This window comes from Lampetra fluviatilis, chromosome 44 (assembly GCF_964198595.1).
Source record: "Lampetra fluviatilis chromosome 44, kcLamFluv1.1, whole genome shotgun sequence".
NCBI lineage: Eukaryota > Metazoa > Chordata > Hyperoartia > Petromyzontiformes > Petromyzontidae > Lampetra > Lampetra fluviatilis.
In genome coordinates this window covers 3,253,058-3,278,214 of record NC_136318.1, presented here as the reverse complement: position 1 = coordinate 3,278,214, position 25,157 = coordinate 3,253,058, and the positions used below count along the sequence as shown (strand labels likewise).

The window sequence follows — 25,157 nt, the reverse complement described above, 5'->3', positions numbered from 1 at the left end:
CAAGTAGGATCTCAGTGGGTACAGCAAGTAGGATCACAGTGGGTACAGCAAGTAGGATCACAGTGGGTACAGCAAGTAGGATCTCAGTGGGTACAGCAAGTAGGATCACAGTGGGTACAGCAAGTAGGATCTCAGTGGGTACAACAAGTAGGATCTCAGTGAGTACAGCAAGTAGGATCACAGTGGGTACAGCAAGTAGGATCACGGTGGGTACAGCAAGTAGGACCTCAGTGGGTACAGCAAGTAGGATCACAGTGGGTACAGCAAGTAGGATCTCAGTGGGTACAGCAAGTAGGATCACAGTGGGTACAGCAAGTAGGATCTCAGTGGGTACAGCAAGTAGGATATCAGTGGGTACAGCAAGTAGGATCACAGTGGGTACAGCAAGTAGGATCTCAGTGGGTACAGCAAGTAGGATCTCAGTGGGCACAGTAAGTAGGATCTCAGTGGGTACAGCAAGTAGGATCACAGGGGGTACAGCAAGTAGGATCACAGGGGGTACAGCAAGTAGGATCACAGGGGGTACAGCAAGTAGGATCACAGTGGGTACAGCAAGTAGGATCACAGTGGGTACAGCAAGTAGGATCTCGGTGGGTACAGCAAGTAGGATCTCAGTGGGTACAGCAAGTAGGATCACAGGGGGTACAGCAAGTAGGATCACAGGGGGTACAGCAAGTAGGATCACAGAGGGTACAGCAAGTAGGATCACAGTGGGTACAGCAAGTAGGATCACAATGGGTACAGCAAGTAGGATCTCGGTGGGTACAGCAAATAGGATCTCAGTGGGTACAGCAAGTAGGATCACAATGGGTACAGCAAGTAGGATCACAGTGGGTACAGCAAGTAAGATCTCGGTGGGTACAGCAAGTAGCATCACAGTGGGTACAGCAAGTAGGATCTCGGTGGGTACAGCAAGTAGGATCTCAGTGGGTACAGCAAGTAGGATCACAATGGGTACAGCAAGTAGGATCTCAGTGGGTACAGCAAGTAGGATCTCGGTGGGTACAGCAAGTAGGATATCAGTGGGTACAGCAAGTAGGATCACAATGGGTACAGCAAGTAGGATCTCAGTGGGTACAGCAAGTAGGATCTCGGTGGGTACAGCAAGTAGGATCACAGTGGGTACAGCAAGTAGGATCACAATGGGTACAGCAAGTAGGATCTCAGTGGGTACAGCAAGTAGGATCTCGGTGGGTACAGCAAGTAGGATCTCAGTGGGTACAGCAAGTAGGATCACAGTGGGTACAGCAAGTAGGATCACAGTGGGTACAGCAAGTAGGATCTCAGTGGGTACAGCAAGTAGGATCACAGTGGGTACAGCAAGTAGGATCTCAGTGGGTACAGCAAGTAGGATCTCAGTGGGTACAGCAAGTAGGATCTCAGTGGGTACAGCAAGTAGGATCACGGTGGGTACAGCAAGTAGGATCTCAGTGGGTACAGCAAGTAGGATCTCAGTGGGTACAGCAAGTAGGATCACGGTGGGTACAGCAAGTAGGATCTCAGTGGGTACAGCAAGTAGGATCACGGTGGGTACAGCAAGTAGGATCACGGTGGGTACAGCAAGTAGGATCACGGTGGGTACAGCAAGTAGGATCACGGTGGGTACAGCAAGTAGGATCTCAGTGGGTACAGCAAGTAGGATCTCAGTGGGTACAGCAAGTAGGATCACGGTGGGTACAGCAAGTAGGATCACAGTGGGTACAGCAAGTAGGATCACAGTGGGTACAACAAGTAGGATCACGGTGGGTAGAGCAAGTAGGATCTCAGTGGGTACAGCAAGTAGGATCACGGTGGGTACAGCAAGTAGGATCACAGTGGGTACAGCAAGTAGGATCACGGTGGGTACAGCAAGTAGGATCTCAGTGGGTACAGCAAGTAGGATCACGGTGGGTACAGCAAGTAGGATCACGGTGGGTACAGCAAGTAGGATCACAGTGGGTACAGCAAGTAGGATCACGGTGGGTACAGCAAGTAGGATCACGGTGGGTACAGCAAGTAGGATCTCAGTGGGTACAGCAAGTAGGATCACGGTGGGTACAGCAAGTAGGATCACGGTGGGTACAGCAAGTAGGATCACGGTGGGTACAGCAAGTAGGATCTCAGTGGGTACAGCAAGTAGAATCACAGTGGGTACAGCAAGTAGGATCACGGTGGGTACAGCAAGTAGGATCACAGTGGGTACAGCAAGTAGGATCACAGTGGGTACAGCAAGTAGGATCTCGGTGGGTACAGCAAGTAGGATCTCGGTGGGTACAGCAAGTAGGATCACAGTGGGTACAGCAAGTAGGATCTCAGTGGGTACAGCAAGTAGGATCACAGTGGGTACATCAAGTAGGATCACGGTGGGTACAGCAAGTAGGATCTCAGTGGGTACAGCAAGTAGGATCTCAGTGGGTACAGCAAGTAGGATCTCAGTGGGTACAGCAAGTAGGATCACAGTGGGTACAGCAAGTAGGATCTCAGTGGGTACAGCAAGTAGGATCTCAGTGGGTACAGCAAGTAGGATCTCATTGGGTACAGCAAGTAGGATCTCAGTGGGTACAGCAAGTAGGATCACAGTGGGTACAGCAAGTAGGATCACAGTGGGTACAGCAAGTAGGATCACAGTGGGTACAGCAAGTAGGATCACAGTGGGTACAGCAAGTAGGATCTCAGTGGGTACAGCAAGTAGGATCACAGTGGGTACAGCAAGTAGGATCTCAGTGGGTACAGCAAGTAGGATCTCAGTGGGTACAGCAAGTAGGATCTCAGTGGGTACAGCAAGTAGTATCTCAGTGGGTACAGCAAGTAGGATCACAGTGGGTACAGCAAGTAGGATCTCAGTGGGTACAGCAAGTAGGATCTCAGTGGGTACAGCAAGTAGGATCTCAGTGGGTACAGCAAGTAGGATCACAGTGGGTACAGCAAGTAGGATCTCGGTGGGTACAGCAAGTAGGATCTCAGTGGGTACAGCAAGTAGGATCTCAGTGGGTACAGCAAGTAGGATCTCAGTGGGTACAGCAAGTAGGATCTCAGTGGGTACAGCAAGTAGGATCTCAGTGGGTACAGCAAGTAGGATCACAGTGGGTACAGCAAGTAGGATCTCGGTGGGTACAGCAAGTAGGATCTCAGTGGGTACAGCAAGTAGGATATCAGTGGGTACAGCAAGTATGATCTCAGTGGGTACAGCAAGTAGGATCTCAGTGGGTACAGCAAGTAGGATCTCAGTGGGTACAGCAAGTAGGATCTCAGTGGGTACAGCAAGTAGGATCTCGGTGGGTACAGCAAGTAGGATCTCAGTGGGTACAGCAAGTAGGATCTCGGTGGGTACAGCAAGTAGGATCTCAGTGGGTACAGCAAGTAGAATCTCAGGCAGTACAGCAAGTAGGACCTCAGTGGGTACAGCAAGTAGGATCTCAGGCAGCACAGCAAGTAGGATCTCAGGCAGCACAGCAAGTAGGATCTCAGTGGGTACAGCAAGTGGGATCTCAGGCAGTACAGCAAGTAGGATCTCAGTGGGTACAGCAAGTAGGATCTCAGTGGGTACAGCAAGTAGGATCTCAGGCAGTACAGCAAGTGGGTTACGAGTCCGGAATGGTCAAAGGACTCAACATAATTACGAATCGGAATCGTTATTTACGCTGCAGGAGGAATCCGATGAGCTGTGAAGCTCTTTATCAACAGGTGCCCAGTAAGGGGGCGGGTGGGCAAGTTGCAACCTCCCCCCCACACGTGCCGAGGTGTGGTCACGTGGTCCCTGTGACGAGCACGTTCGTGTGTGTGGGGGGTGGGGGTATGAATTCCATGAACAATTCAACATATGCAGGTTGTTTTTTTTTATATTTGAAGATGAGATTTGGACCCCTGTCTTAGGAAGGTGGAATGTCCGCCACTTGCTCAGGTCCATTGGGTCGTTTGAGCTGATAGACACTTTGACATTTGGCCCCTTTGATGGAGCGCGTGAAAAAAATACGGCATGATGGTTACGCTGCGGAACAGAATTGATAGCATTCTTGGTTCTTTCGGTAAAATAATATTAATATAAAACAATATAGTTTTATATTTATATTATTTTATTATTTCCCTTCTACGTGACTTCACCGAAATAACCAAGAATATGAATCCCTGCAGTCACGAAAGCTTTAAATCAAAAAAAGAATTGATAGTGTTTCCGCTTGTACTGCATTGTTCTGTGTCGTGCATCGCTTCGTTTCACGACGACCTGGTGCTCATATCTAACAGAGATGGTTCTTGGCCCATACACATCTGACAGTTCACGAGCATCAATTCAAAGCAAGTCTGCCCCTGCTGCTGATACAATTGTAGTGCCAACGATTCAGAGACAGAATTGCTAGGAGGCACTTTCTTTATTCACAACTTTCACGGTCTCGTCCGCACACTCTCCACAGTAGCTCAGCCTAGCTTGTACACAACGCCAACCGTCTAACACGGACGGCGCTGACCGAGATAGCCAACTACTATCTTCCGTAGCTCAATATCTAGCGGAGACTTTATCAACGACGAGACGAGTCCATTCCCGGAACCGGCAGCCCTGAGCCCCACGCTCTCGGCTCCTTTTATGCTCCCGGCGCGGCCTGGCCCCCCGCCCTGACCGCGCCTCCCTTCTCGAACCCGCCGGCAGGTTCCAGGGGCCTCCAGACGGGGGTTCTCCGTGACTCTTACCCCAGTTCCTCCCTCTCTGCCAACACACCCCGTGCACACCCTCAACCGGCGTGTGTGCGCCAGAGGTCGCAAACGGGTTTTGATTCCTTACCCGTACCCGTACCCGGCCGCACCAGGGTCGCAAACGGGACCGGGTACGGGTACCCGGGTATCGGGTACCTGATTGCGACCTTTGGGATGAAGCCATGTTGCAGGCGCGGGTGGGTTGATTCTAGGAACTTGAATTGTGAGAAGAGACAAGACGTTGGGAAATGAGTGACAAACGGTTACTCACCAGTGACTCACGGTCTACCCGTACCCGGCCGCACCAGGGTCGCAAACGGGTACCCGTACCCGTACCCAGCCGGGTACGGGTAGCCGGGTATCGGGTAGGGTACGGGTATCGGGTACCCGGTTGCGACCTCTGGTGTGCGCTGTCTGTCCACCGCAGTTGCTGCTCCTGCCCACCAGCCGGCGCTATTGCACTACACAGCGACTGACGTACGTGCACGCACGAGTGTTGCACTTATTTGGCATCGTACGTAGCCAGTCGTGCTAATCGGAGGTGTCCGAACTGGTGGTCCAGAGTTTTGCTTGCGTTGAGAATCAATCCTGGTGGATGGGATGCGATGTGAGGACGAGCGTTGTCTGCTGGTTTGCATTCTCAGTGTCGGACAAATCGATGATTTATGACAATAATGAGTGGGTGATTGGCAGGCCAACGTATCTACCCCACTCACGCACTCCTCTCCTCACTCACTGGTCCACTTACCTCCACACGCGCCCACTCACCCATCCACACACGCCATCACTCACACACTCACCCACTCGAACAGGCACACTCACTCATCTCCACAGACTCACTCAGCCACCTCAACACCCCTCCCCCCAACATACCCACGCACCCGCCCACTCATTCAACCGCACACTCACACGCACGCACGCACCTCCACACATACACACACATTGAGCCATAGTCGCCCAAAGACAAAGGCGCCCGGATAGCCTGCACAGACTGTTGGGGCAAGTGCCGCTATGAAGGCCGGCACGTCACACGAGGGGGTGGGTGGCCAGCCCCAGGTGGGACCGCCTTTGTCTCCCCAGTGGCACTGATTTTCCACGCCCCACCGGGTACTCATTTGAGGCTGAGTCGACCTGGGGGAGGCCCATGAGCGGTTCCAATAATCGTCACTGGTGTTGGCGGTGAGATGGGAATCGAACTCAGTTCACCCCACACGCACACGCACCCCACTCACCCCCACACTCACCCCACTCACTCCCACACACTCACCCCACTCACTCACCCCACTAACTCCACTCACCCCCACACTCACCCCACTCACTCCCACACACTCACCCCACTCACCCCCACACTCACCCCACTCACCCCACTCACCCCACTCACCCCACTCACTCCCACACTCACCCCACTCACCCCCACTCACTCCCACACTCACCCCACTCACTCCCACACTCACCCCACTCACCCCACTCACCCCACTCACTCCCACACACTCACCCCACTCACCCCACTCACTCCACACTCACCCTACTCACCCCACTCACCCCACTCACTCCCACACTCACCCCACTCACCCCCACACTTACCCCACACACTCCCACACTCACCCTACTCACCCCACTCACCCCACTCACTCCCACACTCACCCCACTCACCCCCACACTTACCCCACACACTCCCACACTCACCCCACTCACCCCACTCACCCCACACACTCCCACACTCACCCCACTCACCCCACTCACCCCACACACTCCCACACTCACCCCACTCACCCCACTCACTCCCACACACTCACCCCACTCACCCCACTCACCCCCACACTCACCCCCACTCACCCCCACACTTACCCCACACACTCCCACACTCACCCCACTCACCCCACACACTCCCACACTCACCCCACTCACCCCACTCACCCCCACACGCACACTCACCCCACTCACCCCACTCACTCCCACACACTCACCCACTCACCCCACTCACCCCACTCACTCCCACACGCACACTCACCCCACTCACCCCCCACACGCACACGCACCCCACTCACCCCCACACTCACCCCACTCACTCCCACACACTCACCCCACTCACTCACCCCACTAACTCCACTCACCCCCACACTCACCCCACTCACTCCCACACACTCACCCCACTCACTCCCACACTCACCCCACTCACCCCCACTCACTCCCACACTCACCCCACTCACTCCCACACTCACCCCACTCACCCCACTCACCCCACTCACTCCCACACACTCACCCCACTCACCCCACTCACTCCCACACACTCACCCCACTCACCCCCACACTCACCCCACCACACCCCACTCACCCCACTCACTCCCACACTCACCCCACTCACCCCCACTCACTCCCACACTCACCCCACTCACTCCCACACTCACCCCACTCACCCCACTCACCCCACTCACTCCCACACACTCACCCCACTCACCCCACTCACTCCCACACTCACCCTACTCACCCCACTCACCCCACTCACTCCCACACTCACCCCACTCACCCCCACACTTACCCCACACACTCCCACACTCACCCTACTCACCCCACTCACCCCACTCACTCCCACACTCACCCACTCACCCCCCACACTTACCCCACACACTCCCACACTCACCCCACTCACCCCACTCACCCCACACACTCCCACACTCACCCCACTCACCCTACTCACCCCACACACTCCCACACTCACCCCACTCACCCCACTCACTCCACACACTCACCCCACTCACCCCACTCACCCCCACACTCACCCCACTCACCCCCACACTTACCCCACACACTCCCACACTCACCCCACTCACCCCACACACTCCCACACTCACCCCACTCACCCCACTCACCCCCACACGCACACTCACCCCACTCACCCCACTCACTCCCACACACTCACCCACTCACCCCACTCACCCCACTCACTCCCACACGCACACTCACCCCACTCACCCCCCACACGCACACGCACCCCACTCACCCCCACACTCACCCCACTCACTCCCACACACTCACCCCACTCACTCACCCCACTAACTCCACTCACCCCCACACTCACCCCACTCACTCCCACACACTCACCCCACTCACTCCCACACTCACCCCACTCACCCCCACTCACTCCCACACTCACCCCCACTCACTCCCACACTCACCCCACTCACCCCACTCACCCCACTCACTCCCACACACTCACCCCACTCACCCCACTCACTCCCACACTCACCCTACTCACCCCACTCACCCCACTCACTCCCACACTCACCCCACTCACCCCCACACTTACCCCACACACTCCCACACTCACCCTACTCACCCCACTCACCCCACTCACTCCCACACTCACCCCACTCACCCCCACACTTACCCACACACTCCCACACTCACCCCACTCACCCCACTCACCCCACACACTCCCACACTCACCCCACTCACCCCACTCACCCCACACACTCCCACACTCACCCCACTCACTCCCACACACTCACCCCACTCACCCCACTCACCCCCACACTCACCCCACTCACCCCCACACTTACCCCACACACTCCCACACTCACCCCACTCACCCCCACACACTCCCACACTCACCCCACTCACCCCACTCACCCCACTCACCCCCACACGCACACTCACCCCACTCACCCCACTCACTCCCACACACTCACCCACTCACCCCACTCACCCCACTCACTCCCACACGCACACTCACCCCACTCACCCCCCACACGCACACTCACCACACTCATCCCACTCACTCCCACACTCACCCCACTCACCCCACTCACCCCACTCACTCACCCACTCACCCCACTCACCCCACTCACTCCCACACGCACACTCACCCCCACTCACCCCCCACACGCACACTCACCACACTCACCCCACTCACTCCCACACTCACCCCACTCACCCCCACACTCACCCCACTCACCCCCACACTCACCCCCCACTCACGCTCGAATCCACTCCGTTTGCTCGCCCCTCCCTGGCACCGTCGTGTCTGCTCGCGACCCCTCCTCGCTCCCTCCTCTCTCCCTCGCTCGCTCCCTCCTCCTCCTCCTCATCCCTCGCTCGCTCGCTCCCTCCAAGCCCGGCATCCCAGAGGACCAGCGGCCCGTGTGGCATAGCAGCAGAGTCAGCGGCAGTGGGATAGAGAATGGGATGGAGAATGGGATGGAGAATGGGATGGAGAATGGGATGGAGAATGGGATGGAGAATGGGATAGAGAATGGGATGGAGAATGGGATAGAGAATGGGATGGAGAATGGGATGGAGAATGGGATGGAGAATGGGATGGAGAATGTGATGGAGAATGGGATGGAGAATGGGATGGAGAATGGGATGGAGAATGGGATGGAGAATGGGATAGAGAATGGGATGGAGAATGGGATAGAGAATGGGATGGAGAATGGGATGGAGAATGGGATGGAGAATGGGATGGAGAATGGGATGGAGAATGCGATGGAGAATGGGATAGAGAATGGGATGGAGAATGGGATGGAGAATGGGATGGAGAATGGGATGGAGAATGGGATAGAGAATGGGATGGAGAATGGGATGGAGAATGGGATGGAGAATGGGATGGAGAATGGGATGGAGAATGGGATGGAGAATGGGATGGAGAATGGGATGGAGAATGGGATGGAGAATGGGATGGAGAATGGGACTTTGCTCGGCCTGGGGTCGCCACCTTTTCCACTGTGGACTCATGCAGCTATGGCTGCAGGGTTTTGGTAGTATATGTTGTTTATGCCATTTATTGTGAAAATTCCGTCACAGTTCCTATGATCACTGATTCATGGGTTGCATGGCTTTATTTTGGTGATTTCGAAAAGTGTATTGGTTTGGCCATGTTTGTTTGTTGTAGTACGGAGTTAGACTGATGGCCTTAATCTAAGTTGTCTTGTGGTTGTTGTTTTTGCACACAGCGTTGGTGTACGGTGCTTTTTTCTGCAATATTTTGCTGTCTTTTCTTGGATTTTCTGTTTGCACTCAGTCACATATTCACTTTAAGATTTTTTTTTGTTAATGTTTTTGTTTTTTGCTTGTTGCGATTGCACCCGATTCAAGAGCCGAATGGCTCACAGGGCGATACCTAATAAATGAACTTGAACTACCGGGACATGGCGAGATGTGAACTCCCTCGCCTGGTTTGCAGAAGGTCGTGGGTTCGATCCCGACCCTCACGCATTATGTATATTTGGAGTCTGCGTGTCTCTCCCTCTCTCTTATCACCATCACGGTGGCTAGGAGATGTTGACTACCTCGCCTGGTATGCAGGAGGTCGTGGGTTCGATCCCGACCCTGACGCCTGCTGCTGTATATTTGGAGTTTGCGTGTCTCTCTCTCATCATCATCACGGTGGCTAGGAGATGTTAACAACCTCGCCTGGTATGAAGGAGGTCGTGGGTTTGATCCGGACCCTGACACAAAGTGAACAAACGCATTACTTTGACAGAACACACCAATACACAAAGTGAACAAAACGCCTTACTCACAAGGGACACACTCATACACAAAGCGAACAAACGCCTTACTAACACAGATCGAGACGTGGACACGTGGTCTCTCCGTGTGTGTTACGCAAGGAGACGGAGACTCTTTACGTGGAGGAATTGATATGAAGTGGTGGCTTCTTGTCTGCTTGTTTACTCAAATTCTTACTCAAATGCTTACTCACATTTTTACTCACCTTCTTACTCATATTCCTATTCAGATTCTTATTCAGATTCTTACTCAAATTCTTATTCACATGGTTCCTCAAATTCTTACTCACATTTTTACTAATTTTCTTACTCACATTCTTACTCAAATTCTTACTCACATTCGTACTCATATTCTGTCATGATTACGCTTAAACTAAACGTTTTATTTTACCAGGTAAGGCCCACTGAGTTATGTAGATTTTTCTTTTAGAAGCGACCTGGAGAAGGGGGGGGGCGAGATGAGGGCCGAGGGGGGCGGGGTTGGCAGGAGGGGGGCGGGTGGAGGAGGAGGGGGGGGAGGGTGGGGGAGGGGGTTGGGGGATGGAGGAGGAGGAGGGGGGGGAGGGTGGGGGAGGGGGAGGAGGGGGATGGAGGAGGAGGAGGAGGGGGGCGGGTGGAGGAGGAGGGGGGGGGAGGGTGGGGGAGGGGGGTTGGGGGGATGGAGGAGGAGGAGGGGGGGGAGGGTGGGGGAGGGGGAGGAGGGGGAGGGGGATGGAGGAGGAGGAGGAGGGGGGCGGGTGGAGGAGGAGGGGGGGAGGGTGGGGGAGGGGGTTGGGGGGATGGAGGAGGAGGAGGGGGGGGAGGGTGGGGGGAGGGGGAGGAGGGGGATGGAGGAGGAGGAGGAGGGGGGCGGGTGGAGGAGGAGGGGGGGGAGGGTGGGGGGAGGGGGTTGGGGGGATGGAGGAGGAGGAGGGGGGGGGAGGGTGGGGGAGGGGGAGGAGGGGGAGGGGGATGGAGGAGGAGGAGGAGGGGGGCGGGTGGAGGAGGAGGGGGGGGAGGGTGGGGGAGGGGGTTGGGGGGGATGGAGGAGGAGGAGGGGGGGGAGGGTGGGGGAGGGGGAGGAGGGGGAGGGGGATGGAGGAGGAGGAGGAGGGGGGGGGTGGACAGCTTTGTTTGTGGGCCAGATGTGGCGAGTTACAAACGGCTGAGGCCCCTTTCCGCCCGTTCCACATGTGGCACCGACTCGAGACCACGTTGAGCACTGTACGGACGAGTTACGATGTCCAACACAAACACGGCCGTGCAAAATGAATACAATCCCTACAATTCGCCTCCTCCGCGCAACGAGAAACGCATTTTTTATTTTGTACACATCTCATCAGCCACACGGCCTTCTGTGGAGTGCAGAATTTCAGCAGCGGCCTTGCACACGCAGCTATAATAACAACGGGCGCTGTTGTTGTTTTAGAACATATTAATGTTCTTCTTGGTTCTTTCGGTAAAGTCACGTAGAATGGAAATAATACAATAATAAAAAGTAAAACATAATAAAATAAGTATATTATTATATTTGATATAATATTATTTTATTATATTATTTTATTATGTTTTATTTTTATTATTTTATTATTTCCATTCTACGTGACTTTACCGAAAGAACCAAGAAGATGAATCCCTGCAGTCACGAAAGCTTTAAATCGAAACATATTAATGATCATCGCGATGCTGACAGAGGACACTGATGACCATAGTCCAACGCTAATGATAGGACTACGATGACGATTGACACTGATGATGACGATGATGCCAATGACTTTGACGACAGCAATGACGACGACGACGTCAAAGCTGATGATCACAATGACGCTGATGACGAGTGTGACCAATTGGCGTCTATGACGATGACGATGCCGCTGCCGATGATGAAGATGCGCTGCTGATGCCGCTGCTGCTGATGATGATGATTACGTGGCCGAGTTGAACCTGGCCTAGATTTGAACCCACGTGCTCACGACTGGGAACACATCTGCTTCAGCAGCTGCACCTCGTTAATTCAACACAGACAGGAAGCAGCCCCCGACTCCCTCCCAATGCCCCCCCCCCCCTCCAATCCCACCCCCTACAATCCCACCCCCCATCTCCCCACTAATCCCTACCCCGAGAGAGAGAGAGAGGAGCGTCTGACCGTGATAGATTTCTGCCAAAACATTACCCATTCAAAAGCTACGGGTTTCTTGGGGAGTCTATGGGTCTCTGTGCAAGTCTATGGATCTATATGCAAGTCTATGGGTGTCTGTGCAAGTCTATGGGTCTCTGTGCAAGTCTATGAGTCTCTGCACAAGTCTATGGGTCTCTGTGCAAGTCTATCGGTCTCTGTGCAAGTCTATGGGTCTCTGTGCAAGTCTATAGGTGTCTGTGCAAGTCTATAGGTCTCTATGCAAGTCCATGGGTCTCTGTGCAAGTCTATAGGTCTCTATGCAAGTCCATGGGTCTCTGTGCAAGTCTATAGGTCTCTATGTGAATCTTTTGGTCTATGCGACTCTATGGGTCTTTATGCGAGCCTGATTGTCTCTATTTGAGTATACGGGTCTCTGCATCTGTACGTGAATCTGTGGGTCTATATGGAAGTTGATGCGAGTCTTGTGGGTCGCCATGTGAGTCTGTGGGTCTATATGGAAGCTGATGTGAGTCTATGGGTCTCTATGCATATCTATGTACATGTTAAGGCCACGTGAAGTGTCGAACGCCCACCTGGCAGGAGGTCACGGGACACACCCAGGTGCCATGGGTTGGCTGATTTAGATGACTGGCCGAAGAACCACCTGTGACAACTTGCTGTGTTTTAGCCGCCTGGCGCTCCGCTTGTTGTTGTGAGCGTCGCTCATTTGCCCTCCTTTGTTGCTAGAGGGCGACTTCCTCCAACTGCCCAGTAGCAGTAGTAGCGTCCTTCACGAGCCTCCTCCAGAGAAGCCGATTTTGACACCGCTGGTACCAGTCATCGGCAAGTCCACTCAGCTCCACATCTTCTTTGACCACATCACCCCATCTCTTCTCTCACACACACAAAGATCCCCCACATAGCATGCACAGGTGGTTGGAGCAAGCGCTGTTAGCGAGCACTTACGAAGGCACATGGGTCTCTATGCATGTCTATGGGTCACCACACATTTTGTCTCCCCAGTGATGATGTTGATACACCTCAAGCGTGACTCATTTGAGACTGAGTCGACATAAGGGAGGCCCAGGACCGGTTCAGATATTCACGACCCTCACCATAAACGCGAGTTCGGAATCGAACTCAGGTGGCCGGGTTCGATGCACGGTGCGCTAACCACTTTACCACCGCTCCCCCACGCGCACTTATCCTTGTCACGACCACCAATCACCACCGGCCATCCCTCGCCAGACTCGGTCAAGCTCCTCCGCCTCGTGTGGTGGATGCGGCTTCGATCGCGGTTGCAGCGGCTAGCGACGTCTCATCGTTAAACTGCGGTGGCGACCACAGCTGCAGCCAGATGGATAAACGAAGACAAAGATCCCCCGTATAGGCCTTAACATACTGTTGGGACAAGTGCTCGTTAGCGAGCAGCACCTGTTAAGACCAGCAAAGTCTTGGTTGATGGGCAGGGCGTCACGTTGGGGAGACGTTAACTACCTCGTCTGGTATGCAGGAGGTCGTGGGTTCGATCCCGACCCTGACGCATGTTCTATATTTGGAGTTTGCGTGGTCTCTCTCTCTCTCTCCCCGTGGTGGTGGTGGTGGTGTGGAATTTTCTCCGGGTCCTCCAGTTTTTCCCTCCACATTTAGAAAGGCACGCTTAGATTATTTGGCTGCTGTAATGTCGATAAGCCGTTTCGTTGAGCTATCATTTGTGATCGCCAGGTCGCTTCTGAAAAAGAGGTAATAGCTCAGTGAGCCTTACTTGGTAAAATAAAAAGTTATTTTGGTAGATACACACAACAACTATAGCCACTCCACAGACATGCACACAGACACCTCGACTATGATAGACAGACACAAATATGCACATAGACACACACGCAGACGCAAACTGACACGCACAATGACAAATAACCTCTGTGTCGCCTATAACAGACTGTAACAGCAAGTGATGTTATTGAGTAGCACATATTCAGACCAACAAAGTGGCTGGCTGGCTCAGAAGTCGGCACCGCTGAGATCCTGGGTTCCAATCCAAGTTTCAGCCGTTTGCCGTGGCCAAAACCGGTTTGCCGTGGCCAAAACCGGTTTTCCGTGGCCAAAACCGTTTTGCCGTGGCCAAAACCGGTTTTCCGTGGCCACAACCGTTTTTCCGTGGCCAAAACCGGTTTTCCGTGGCCAAAACCGGTTTGCCGTGGCCAAAACCGGTTTTCCGTGGCCACAACCGTTTTGCCGTGGCCAAAACCGGTTTGCCGTGGCCAAAACCGTTTTGCCGTGGCCAAAACCGGTTTGCCGTGGCCAAAACCGGTTTCTCGACCATAGAAAGTTGATGGCCTCAGCCCCTAGTCACGCTTGACTGGACTTAAAACCCATCACGTGAAAACTTGGATTCGTAATTATTTATTTTTCTCAACTCATACTCTGAGAAATAAATAAACAAAATATCAGTTTTACTCTCAAAGACGGAGCAACTTAAACGTATACCATTGTGCCCTGGCATCAAGGTCCAAATATGCCAAATCGGACATTTAATTGGAAAACATATCAACGGTTGCCTCCCATAAGAACAACATAGGAGGAAACTGCTAAGCTTTATTGAGACTCAGGAAGGCTATTCTTGGTATATCATTTATATTAACATTTTTATTTAACTAATAAAGGCTGACAATGATGTCAGTTTTTTCTTACCAGGTAAGGCCCCACTGATATAGCAGCCAAACTCTCTAAAACGCACGTTTTCAAATGTGGAGGGAAAAACCGGAAAAAAAATCCACGCGACCACGGGGAGGTCACGCAAACTCCAAATATACAGCAGCAGGCGTCAGGGTCGGCATCGAACCCACGACCTCCTGTATACCAGGCGAGGTAGTTAACATCTACTAGCCACCGTGATGATGATAAGAGAGAGAGAGACACGCAAACTCCAAATATACAGCAGCAGGCGTCAGGGTCGGCATCGAACCCACAACCTCCTGTATACCAGGCGAGGTAGTTAACATCTCCTAGCCACCGTGATGATGATAAGAGAGAGAGAGACACGCAAACTCCAAATATACAGCAGCAGGCGTCAGGGTCGGCATCGAACCCACAACCTCCTGTATACCAGGCGAGGTAGTTAACATCTCTTAGCCACCGTGATGATGATAAGAGAGAGAGAGACACGCAAACTCCAAATATACAGCAGCAGGCGTCAGGGTCGGCATCGAACCCACAACCTCCTGTATACCAGGCGAGGTAGTTAACATCTCCTAGCCACCGTGATGATGATAAGAGAGAGAGAGACACGCAAACTCCAAATATACAGCAGCAGGCGTCAGGGTCGGCATCGAACCCACAACCTCCTGTATACCAGGCGAGGTAGTTAACATCTCCTAGCCACCGTGATGATGATAAGAGAGAGAGAGACACGCAAACTCCAAATATACAGCAGCAGGCGTCAGGGTCGGCATCGAACCCACAACCTCCTGTATACCAGGCGAGGTAGTTAACATCTCCTAGCCACCGTGGTGCCCATGTCATAATCAACCATGGTCGATCCACTGCTGTTAGGACTGCCCCAGCAACGAGTAATATTAATTTCCTATACAAGCACGTGGCATCAGTCAGATGTTTTATTTTAACTCACGACATCTGCCAGCGCGGCTAAACAATCTATTTCATATCGGAGTTGGATTCGTTATAAGTCCAAGGCCACATGTGTGGGCGAGGGTGTATCCGGCTGTTATATTGGCAGCGAGGAAGCCTCGCAAAGCTGCCTCCACCAAATGTGACACTGGCCGTGCAATAAAAACAGCTGGATACAAGCCTGAGACTGATTGCTTAAAAAAATAAAATGAAAGACATCCAAATATTTTTGTTCAATAATAAAAAAAAGATACAATCACTTGGTGTTATATTTTTTTCATTTGTGGTTACCGATAGCAGGCTCCCAGGAGGACGTGGCAGCAGCGAATATGGATGACTCGACTGGACTATTGTAATCTGGCGTATGGCAGCAATATGTTCGGAAGCTAAATGCCAAATGTCGAGGTCTGTCAGCCACGAGAGGGCTTCAAGAGGAGTTTTGCTCTTCCGCCATCGAAGAAGCGCAAACCACAGTGGTATGCGATAGGGTCCACAGTTTGAACGCCATGGCCACAATCACACCACTGGGGCTTTCATTTCCCTCCAAATATTGCGGCGGTGTGTGCATGGGCCTGTTGATGATGTGCTGCTGTGGTTGACGGTTCCACCACAAGGCGGGAGGTTGTGCTGTTTTGGATTTCGATTGAGGTGTTTATTCTTTTATGTCCGCAATTGTCCCGCTCGTGTTCGCCAGCGTGTCAGTCTGCACAGCACCTGGGTGAGATTCTAGGATGATGACCGCAGCGAGGTGGGGGGAGGGTGCATCGTGACTCAAGTCGGTGGCGAGGAACATCGTCGAGGTCTCGGTTCGCCAGAACGGGGAACCAACGGGGATCGGGGTTCGGTGGTCTGTGTTGTGGTCGTGATGTGCGTTGCGTGATTTCATTGAGCAGCTTAGCGGCGTTTTGTGTTCGCGAGCTGCCAGGGTCGGTTGACGTGCAGCGACTCTGGCACTGAGATCATCGCCCGAACTCTGGGGGTCATCCTCGCAGCAGTAGCAGCGGCAGCAGCGGCAGCAGCGGCTTTTGGCTATCCACCGTCGAACAACAGGCGGTCACCGCATCGCGCGCTTTCAGATGCGCTTCTGCGGCCGTCTGGAACGCTCTGGAGAAGCAGCTGGAGCTCTGAACTTTTACATCCAGATTGGAAACTCATTTCTTGAGGACTGATTTTTGTGTTTAGTTTTGTTGTCCTTCCACCCTCCCCCGCGCGCCTCCGATTAGCACGGATGGGTGCGTACGGTGCGAACGAAGTTCAAGGCAAGTGCGCACCTCGAGAGAGGGGCACCTCGCAGCGGATCAGCTGAATCGTCCCTGCGAGTTTCTGTAGCAGGGCGATTCACGATCTGATCCTTCCACAGATCCCTTCCCTTTGCTTTATGCGTTGCTTGAAGGTGAAGCCTTCTTTTTTTGATTTGAAGCTTTCGTGACTGCAGGAATCCATACTCTTTGGTTCTTTTGGTGATCTATTAATTTTCTATCTACGTGTCCACGATACCCCCCCCCCCACCCCCACCTTGGAGTAAGAGGCCGTCGAGCACTGGGGGCTAACCACAGAAAGACAACATCGAGGGTGGCATCTGCTTGCACGCTTGTTTTTGGGCGGAACGCCACATGGCACGAGTCTCCAGCGATGTCAGGATTTCCTCCAATGAAGTGAGATCACGCTGTCCGACTAGTTGCCAACGCTCTCGAGGTTTGTGCCCGCTGGGCGCCGAGGGCTTTGCTCTACGCGTGTCGGGACTTGCCATAAGGTCACCCGTAGACGTTGAGTGGTTAACGGCGCTGGGACCCGAGCCCTGAGGGATCGCCATCGGCTTACCGTTCCCTTTGCGGCCTGTGTTCGCCGGCGAGATTAGCCCTGGGAGTGCGCATCGCTGCTGAGCAGGTGGTCTCTCCTGCACCGATGAGTGATGATGATGACGGGAGCCAGCCACTGCTGCCTGTTGGGGATGGATATACACCCCCCCCCCCCGACTCTTTGAGCGGTGATCGTCTTAAAAACGACATGGCCACTCGTGCAGTTCCTTTGGAGTTGGTGGTCTAAAAAAAATAAAACGCCCGATGCCTTTTGTCCGCTCGATTGCTGCACACCTCTGCGCGTCGTTCCGTCTCTGTTTTTCGATGCACAGGGTGCGGTCCTGCAATTGCCTGCTCGTGTCACTGCTGGCGGAAGGTCCTCCACTGGAGCAAGCGAACTCGAGAGGGTTATTTGGTCTACTCTTCCACTAGCGTCTCTACCTTGTCCACTTTAGATGAACCCAGACACATTTATCGGTCGGTCTCGGTCTCGCGACACTGGGCAATAAACTGGGCGCTGTGGTGGCAAGATGTTTACTACCTTGCCTAGTGTACAGGGGGTCGTGGGTTCGATCCCGGCCCTGAGTTTGCACGTTTTCCCCGTGGTCGTGTGGATTTTTCCTCCGGTTTTCTCTCCACATTTATAAACACGCACTTCGAGTTTTTGGCTGCTATAAATCTCAACATGGCAAGCCACTTCGTTGAGCTATCATTTGTGGCCAGGTCGCTTCTGAAAAAGAGCGATAAAGCTCAGTCGGCCTTACCTGGTGAAATATAAACAAATTGCTTAGTTTAGTTAGTAATACAGTTCAACACAGTACCATAAGATCTCGGTACAAATCAATTACTGCCAACTGAACACAAAGACCCACAGACTTGCATTAGACACGCACAGACTCACACACAGACCCACAGAGTTTCCACTTGTCTGTTTTTAACCTAAACAGTCCGGGAATTGGCGCCCGTGTGGCCGGAATGCAAGATCTGGCGGTACTGTGCTGCAAGGCCGCAGCCATGGAGTCAACACTGGGGGGGGACCAAATCTTCCAGGGTGTCTGGGGGTCCCAACCCAGAAAAATATCTAAATTTGAAAACTCATTTCCTGCCTAAAATATTAAAAAATTCACTAACGCATGGCGTGGACTTTTTAATTTTTGTTTACAATGCTGAACTTCATTCCAGTAGACGGCACAGTTATTGTCGACACAGACCGACTGAGAAATGTGGCCGGGTTTGGTCTACATCGGACGCTTGTGTTGCGCCCGAAACGTCGTGATTTATTTTATTTTATACCTACGTGACTTTACCGAAAGAACCAAAAAGTATCGGAAAGAAAGTGTAAACCCCGACGAGTTGTGACTCAAGTGAGGCTTGCGGACCGTCTGGGAGAAACCCAGACAAGTTGTGAGTCTACGGATCTCTATACGAGTCTGTGGGCCGTTATATGTGAAGTATTTTGGTTCTTTGTGTGAGTCTGTGAGTCCTGGGTAAATAGATGCCGATGTAATAATATTAAGAAGAAAAAAAATCATCACCACCGTTCAATTCTCTCCCGGACAGATCCATCTGCAGACCAAGTGAACAACCAACACAGCAGCGGTAGCAGCCCAGAAGAGCTTCCGTAAGAGAGAGAGAGACAGAGGGTCGCTGAGAGATGTCAGCCTCCCGGGCGGCCGTGGCGATGCTGCTGATGCTCGTGGCGGCCATCGCTGCCATCCAAGAGGCCCAAGCCACGTGGCCTCACTACTACGACTCCTACGAGGGGCCAATGGCAGCCGACCCACCGGCCTACTATGACGTCGTCGGTGGGGCACGCACGCACACGCACGAACGCACGCGCACGCACGCGCACACGCACACGCACGCACGTAAATGATGACTATTTCGATTTAAAGCTTTCGTGACTGCAGGGATTCATCTTCTTGGTTCTTTCGGTAAAGTCACGTAGAATGGAAATAATAAAATAATAAAAATAAAACATAATAAAATAATTCTCACGACGTTTATTATATTATTAGATTATATATTTATATTATTTTATTATGTTTTATTTTTATTATTTTATTATTTCCATTCTACGTGACTTTACCGAAAGAACCAAGAAGAATAGCCCCCCCCCCTCTGCTCTCCGCACCTGATTGGCTCTCAGCGATGACGTCATCCGCTCTATTTAAGACCGGAAGCACGTGGATCGCTTCACTGTTCTGGCAAATCGCCTGATGACGCTGGTTGTAAATTACCAGCGAAACGTCACGGTACTCAAATTGTAAATGTTGTGGATGTACTACGCTCCAACGCACCGGTGGACTGAAGTAGTTAACTAATCAGCGCGCTTTGTTTACACGACAAACCTTACCGGCTGTTTACACCATTGGAACCTCATTTGCCAGTAAAAAATATGATAATTGGTTTTTTACCCTTTTATCTGGCAAAAGGCGCCTTTTGGCGTCATCTGGTCCAACCCATGTGAGACTAGGCTCTAAGGAAGGCTGTCTCGGGTGTGGACCAATCAACTTCAAGGAAAGTGCACATTATCAGAGTTATGTTTTTTGTTTGCACTATGACTGCAGGTATTGTGGTCTATGCAAACATGACTCCTTGTAAAAAAAGGTGTCCGTTTTGTTGCCAGATAGAAGGGCAAAAAAACTATTATCTTACAGGCTGTGTCGGGTGGTGGAGGGCTACGACACAACGTTTTAACTTACGCGATCTAACCCCCAAACACCTTCATTATGAATAAGTGTATATATTGGCAGTTGTTTTGGAGACATTACATTAATTATTCTTTGCTACCACTGTGATAGTCGTACGTTCTACGTTACGCCCCTTCAACAGAGCCGCGCGCGGTGGATAATAGAGCGGCTATGAAGCAGACAAAGTGGAGTTTTTGATGGTCAATGCGGTGGTGCAGTGGTTAGCGCGGCACTGCGCTACAAACCCGGCCACCCGAGATCGCTTCCTGCTGACAGCCAACATCGGTGACGAATAGCACCCGCTCCAACAGTCTGATAGGGTTATACAGGGGATCTTTGTGTGTGTGTGTGAGTGCACACCTGTGTGTGTGTGTGTACACACCTGTGTGTGTGTGTATGTGTGTGTGTATGTGTGTGCGTATGTGTGTGTGTATGTGGGTGTGTGTATTCCCGCTCACTGCCAACATCAGTGACGATTATCTGAACCGGTCCCGGGCCTCCCCTAGGTCGACTCAGTCTCAAATGAGTACCTGGTGCAGTGTGTAAACATCGCCACTGGGGAGACAAAAGCGGTCGGGCGTGGTGCTGGCCACCCACCCCCTCGTGTGCCGTTCCGGCCTTCATAGGTGCTCGCTAACAGCACTTGCCCCTACAGTCTGTTAAGGCTACACGGGGGATATTTGTCTTTGTGTAGAGATGAGCAGCTCCAACGACTGCCCCGAGGTCTGCACCTGCCCCCTCGCCTGGCCCACCGCCATGTACTGCGACAACCGCAAGCTCAAGGTGGTGCCCCCTGCACCCCCACACCTCACCACAACCTCACCACACCTCACTTCACCACAACCTCACCACACACTTCACCACACCGCACACACCACACCGCACACACCACACCGCACACATCACACCACACCGAACCGCACACACCACACCTCACCGCACCGCATACACCACACCTAACCACCCCACAACACACCGCACACACCACACCTCACCACACCACACCACAGCGCACACCACACCACACACTCACCACACCACACACACCACACCGCACAACATACCACAGTGCACACCACACCACAGCGCACGCCACACCGCGGGGTGTTGTGGGAGAGTGTCTGCCCCTCTGCAACTTGTCCGCGTGCACCGCTTGCCAGGAGGTGCCGCCCATCCCGTCGCGAATGAAGTACGTCTACCTGAGCGGCAACCAGATCGAGGGCATCAAGGACGACGCGTTCAGCAACGCGACCGAGTTGTCCTGGCTGCTGGTGGACAACAATCAGCTGTTGAGCGACAAGGTGGGTGACGACGCCTCGCGCGGTGACGTCAGTGGGGGGTCACGCAAAAAGACGACAAAGGTCACCCGCGTAGCCTTCGACAGGCTGCAGGGGCAAGTGCAAGTGCCGTTGGCGAGCGCCTATGAAGGGTCGGAACGGCGCACGAGGGGGTGGGTGGCCAGCACCACGCCTTTGTCTCCCCAGTGGCGATGTTTACACAGCGCACCAGGTACTCATTTAAGGCTGAGTCGATCTAGGGGGAGGCCCAGGGCCGGTTCAGATAATCGTCGCTGCTGGTGTTGGCCGTGAGCGGGAATCGAACTCGCGTCGCCGGGTTCGTAGGGCGGTCCGCTAACCACTACGCCACCGCTCCCCACACACTCGCAATGGCACTGGGGGGGGGGGTGGGGTAGAACATACACAACTCCACAAGGAGAGAGGCTGCCGAGTACCATGGACATTCGTCGTGATTTAATTTAGTTGTTTTCATTTATTCAACACAAGTCTCCGTCATCAGGTGGGACCGGCACAGCTGAATTTACTCTGATAATACAGTAAATTTAGCTGTGACGGTCGTGATTTATTATTTTATTTCTATTATTATTTATATAATGTTTATTATTTATTTTTACCGACGTGACTTTACCGAAAAAAACCCCCAAAGAGTATGAATCCTTGCAGTCACGAAAGCTTCAAATCTAGAGCGGACATGATCCTCTTGTCCAGGTGGGCAAGGGCGTGTTCAGCAAGATGGGCAGCCTGGAGAAGCTCTACCTGGACCACAACAACCTGACCGCGCTGCCCACGCTGCCCCGCTCCCTGCACGAGCTGCGCGCCAGCTACAACAAGGTGCAGTGGTGCCGGTCGTGGTGGTGAATCTGTGGGTCTCTGGGTGGGGGTGGTCGTGGTGAATCTGTGGGTCTCTGGGTGAGGGTGGTGAATCTGTGGGTCTCTGGGTGGGGGTGGTGGTGAATCTGTGGATCTCTGGGTGGGGGTGGTGAGTCTATGGGTGGTGGGGTGAGTCTATGGGTTTCTGGGTGGGAGTGGTGAGTCTTTGGGTCTCTGGGTGGTGGTGGTGAGTCTATGGGTCTCTGGGTGGGGGTGGTCTTAGGTCTATGGGTCTCTGGGTGAGGGTGGTGAGTCTATGGGTCTCTGAGTGGTGGTGGTGGTGAGTCTATGGGTGGTGGGGGTAGTGAGTCTATGAGTGGTGGTGAGTTTATGGGTGGTGGTGGTGAGTCTATGCGTCTCTGGGTGGGGGTGGTGAGTCTCTGGGTGGGGGTGGTGAGTCTATGGGTGGTGGTGGTGGGGGTGGTGAGTCTATGGGTGGTGGTGAGTCTATGGGTCTCTGGGTGAGGGTGGTGTGTGTATGGATATCTGGGTGGTGGTGGTGAGTCTACGGGTGGTGGTGAGTCTATGTATGGTGGTGTTGGTGGTGAGTCTATGGGTGGCACTGGTGGTGGTGGGTCTATGGGTGGTGGTGGTGACTCTATGGGTCTGGTTGTGGTGGTGAGTCTATGGGTGGAGGTGTTAAGTCTATGGGTCTCTGGATGGTGGTGGTGTTGGTCGTAGTGTTGGTGGTGAGTCTATGGGTCTCTGGGTGGTGGTGGTGAGTCTATGGGTCTGGTGGTGGTGAGTCTATGGATGGTGGTGCTGGTGGTGGTTCCCATGCTCAGTGCTTGCGGTGGGATCCCTGTTGCAGCTGTCCAAGTTTGGCGGCTCTCTGGGGAAGCTGGAGAACCTCACGATGCTCATCATGAACAACAACAAGCTCAAGGAGGACGGCCTCGGAGCCGCCTTCAAGGTGACGCAAACGTCCACCCATCGCTTGTCCCTTCCAGCAAGTAGCACCTGGGTTCGACTCCCGATCCGGGGTCGTGTGAGTGAGCCAGCGGGTGAGGGTGTGCGTGAGCCGGCGTGTGAAAAACACTGAGGCTGGCCACGTGGAATGGACCAGTAAGGGGCCATCCATTTAGTACGTACGCATGGAGCGGGGGGGGGGTAACCCAAATACGTACGCTTGCGTATGGGGGCGTCTACTGGCAATGTACGTAGCATAGGAAACGGGGGGGGGGGGGGGTGAAGCCTCGATAATAATTTGTCTACATTGGCCTTCAAATGAGTTAGATAGTTCGGCGGAGGACTTATCTGTTTGCTTAAACGCGTTAATGTTATTAATCGTTTCTGCGTGGATTATATATCGGCCGTTCTATATGATTCGGGGGCGGGGGGGGGGTGAGTCAAGCTTACATATGCAGTGTGGGGGGGGGGGTGTAAAAAGTACAGGGAGGGGGGGGGGAAGGGTCAAGTTTTGACAGATTTTTGCGAACCTACTCAATGGATGGCCCCTAACCGTTTGGACGTCTGTCTAAGGGAGATCCGGTGGACTGGTTCTGGCTCCAGTCGCCACGAGGGGCGGACAGTTCTCTACTCGGGGCAGGAAGCTGCCAAATAAGAGGGAGTGGCACTCCTTTTAAACAAAGTGAATAAAGGGTTGCGTGGCAGCGTGGAGGAAAGTTTATCGCCAGAACTTTTGACCGACCTCCCCCAGTCAATTCATGGCGCCCGCCAGGTCTGTCCACGTGACCTCCAGCCAGCAGGCCTTCCACACTCCACGTGGCCACAAGGTGCACTGGGCATGGCCCAAGTGCTCAGTGAAATTCAATAGGGCCCTACGAATTTTTTTTTTTCTGAAATAAATATCAATGCACAGCTAATTTCCGGCGTATCAGTGGGGGGGGGGGGGCAGGGGTCGAACCCCACCCCCCATCGTCTCCCTAGAACTACTTGCATTTAACAAACAAACTAACAACAACTCTATCTTTCGATTTAAAGCTTTCGTGACTGCAGGGATTCATCTTCTTGGTTCTTTCGGTAAAGTCACGTAGAAGGAAAATAATAAAATAATAAAAATAAAAGATAATAAAATAATTCTCACGACGTTTCGGCCACAACGCAAGCAGCCGTCCTCGGGTGAAGAATGAAACGCCACCAAGCTTGGAGCATATATTTAAGCTGGGTTGGAGGGGGAAGAAGAGCGCCTTGACAAAATAATTTGCATATCAAGAGGGATTAAGCATATTTATGCCCATGCATTATGCAGGATTAGCATAATGCCCACCTCCTACGCATTTCCCATAAATATGCTAAATCCCTCTTGATATACAAATTCTTTTGTCAAGGCGCTCTTCTTCCCCCTCCAACCCAGCTTAAATATACGCTCCAAGCTTGGTGGCGTTTCATTCTTCACCTGAGGACGGCTGCTTGCGTTGTAGCCGAAACGTCGTGATTTTTATTTTATTTTCCTTTAATTAATTTTTATTTTTTACCTACGTGACTTTACCGAAAAAACCTAAGAATATGAATCCTTGCAGTCACGAAAGCTTCAAATCTAGAACACCTATTCTTATTCTTTTTCAAACAACAGCAACCTCCTAAACCGTCCAATCACCGTGACCCCCCCCCACCCCCTCTCCGAACCCCACAGG

The 25,157-nt window shown here is 52.8% G+C and overlaps 1 protein-coding gene across 2 annotated transcripts in view; it reads left to right on the top strand.

Moving 5' to 3' along the window:
* LOC144947178 (lumican-like) overlaps positions 1-25,157 on the top strand; it is a 32,545-nt gene that overhangs the window by 5,275 nt on the left and 2,113 nt on the right. For both annotated transcript variants that reach the window (XM_078876369.1, XM_078876368.1), the window contains exons 2-7: positions 19,260-19,504; positions 21,087-21,175; positions 21,553-21,693; positions 22,399-22,521; positions 23,372-23,473; position 25,157. The exon at position 25,157 is cut by the window's right edge and continues 318 nt beyond it. In XM_078876369.1, coding sequence (XP_078732495.1) covers positions 19,354-19,504; positions 21,087-21,175; positions 21,553-21,693; positions 22,399-22,521; positions 23,372-23,473; position 25,157 — 607 coding nt within the window. In that variant the 5' untranslated portion in view covers positions 19,260-19,353. The remainder of the gene's footprint in view (positions 1-19,259; positions 19,505-21,086; positions 21,176-21,552; positions 21,694-22,398; positions 22,522-23,371; positions 23,474-25,156) is intronic.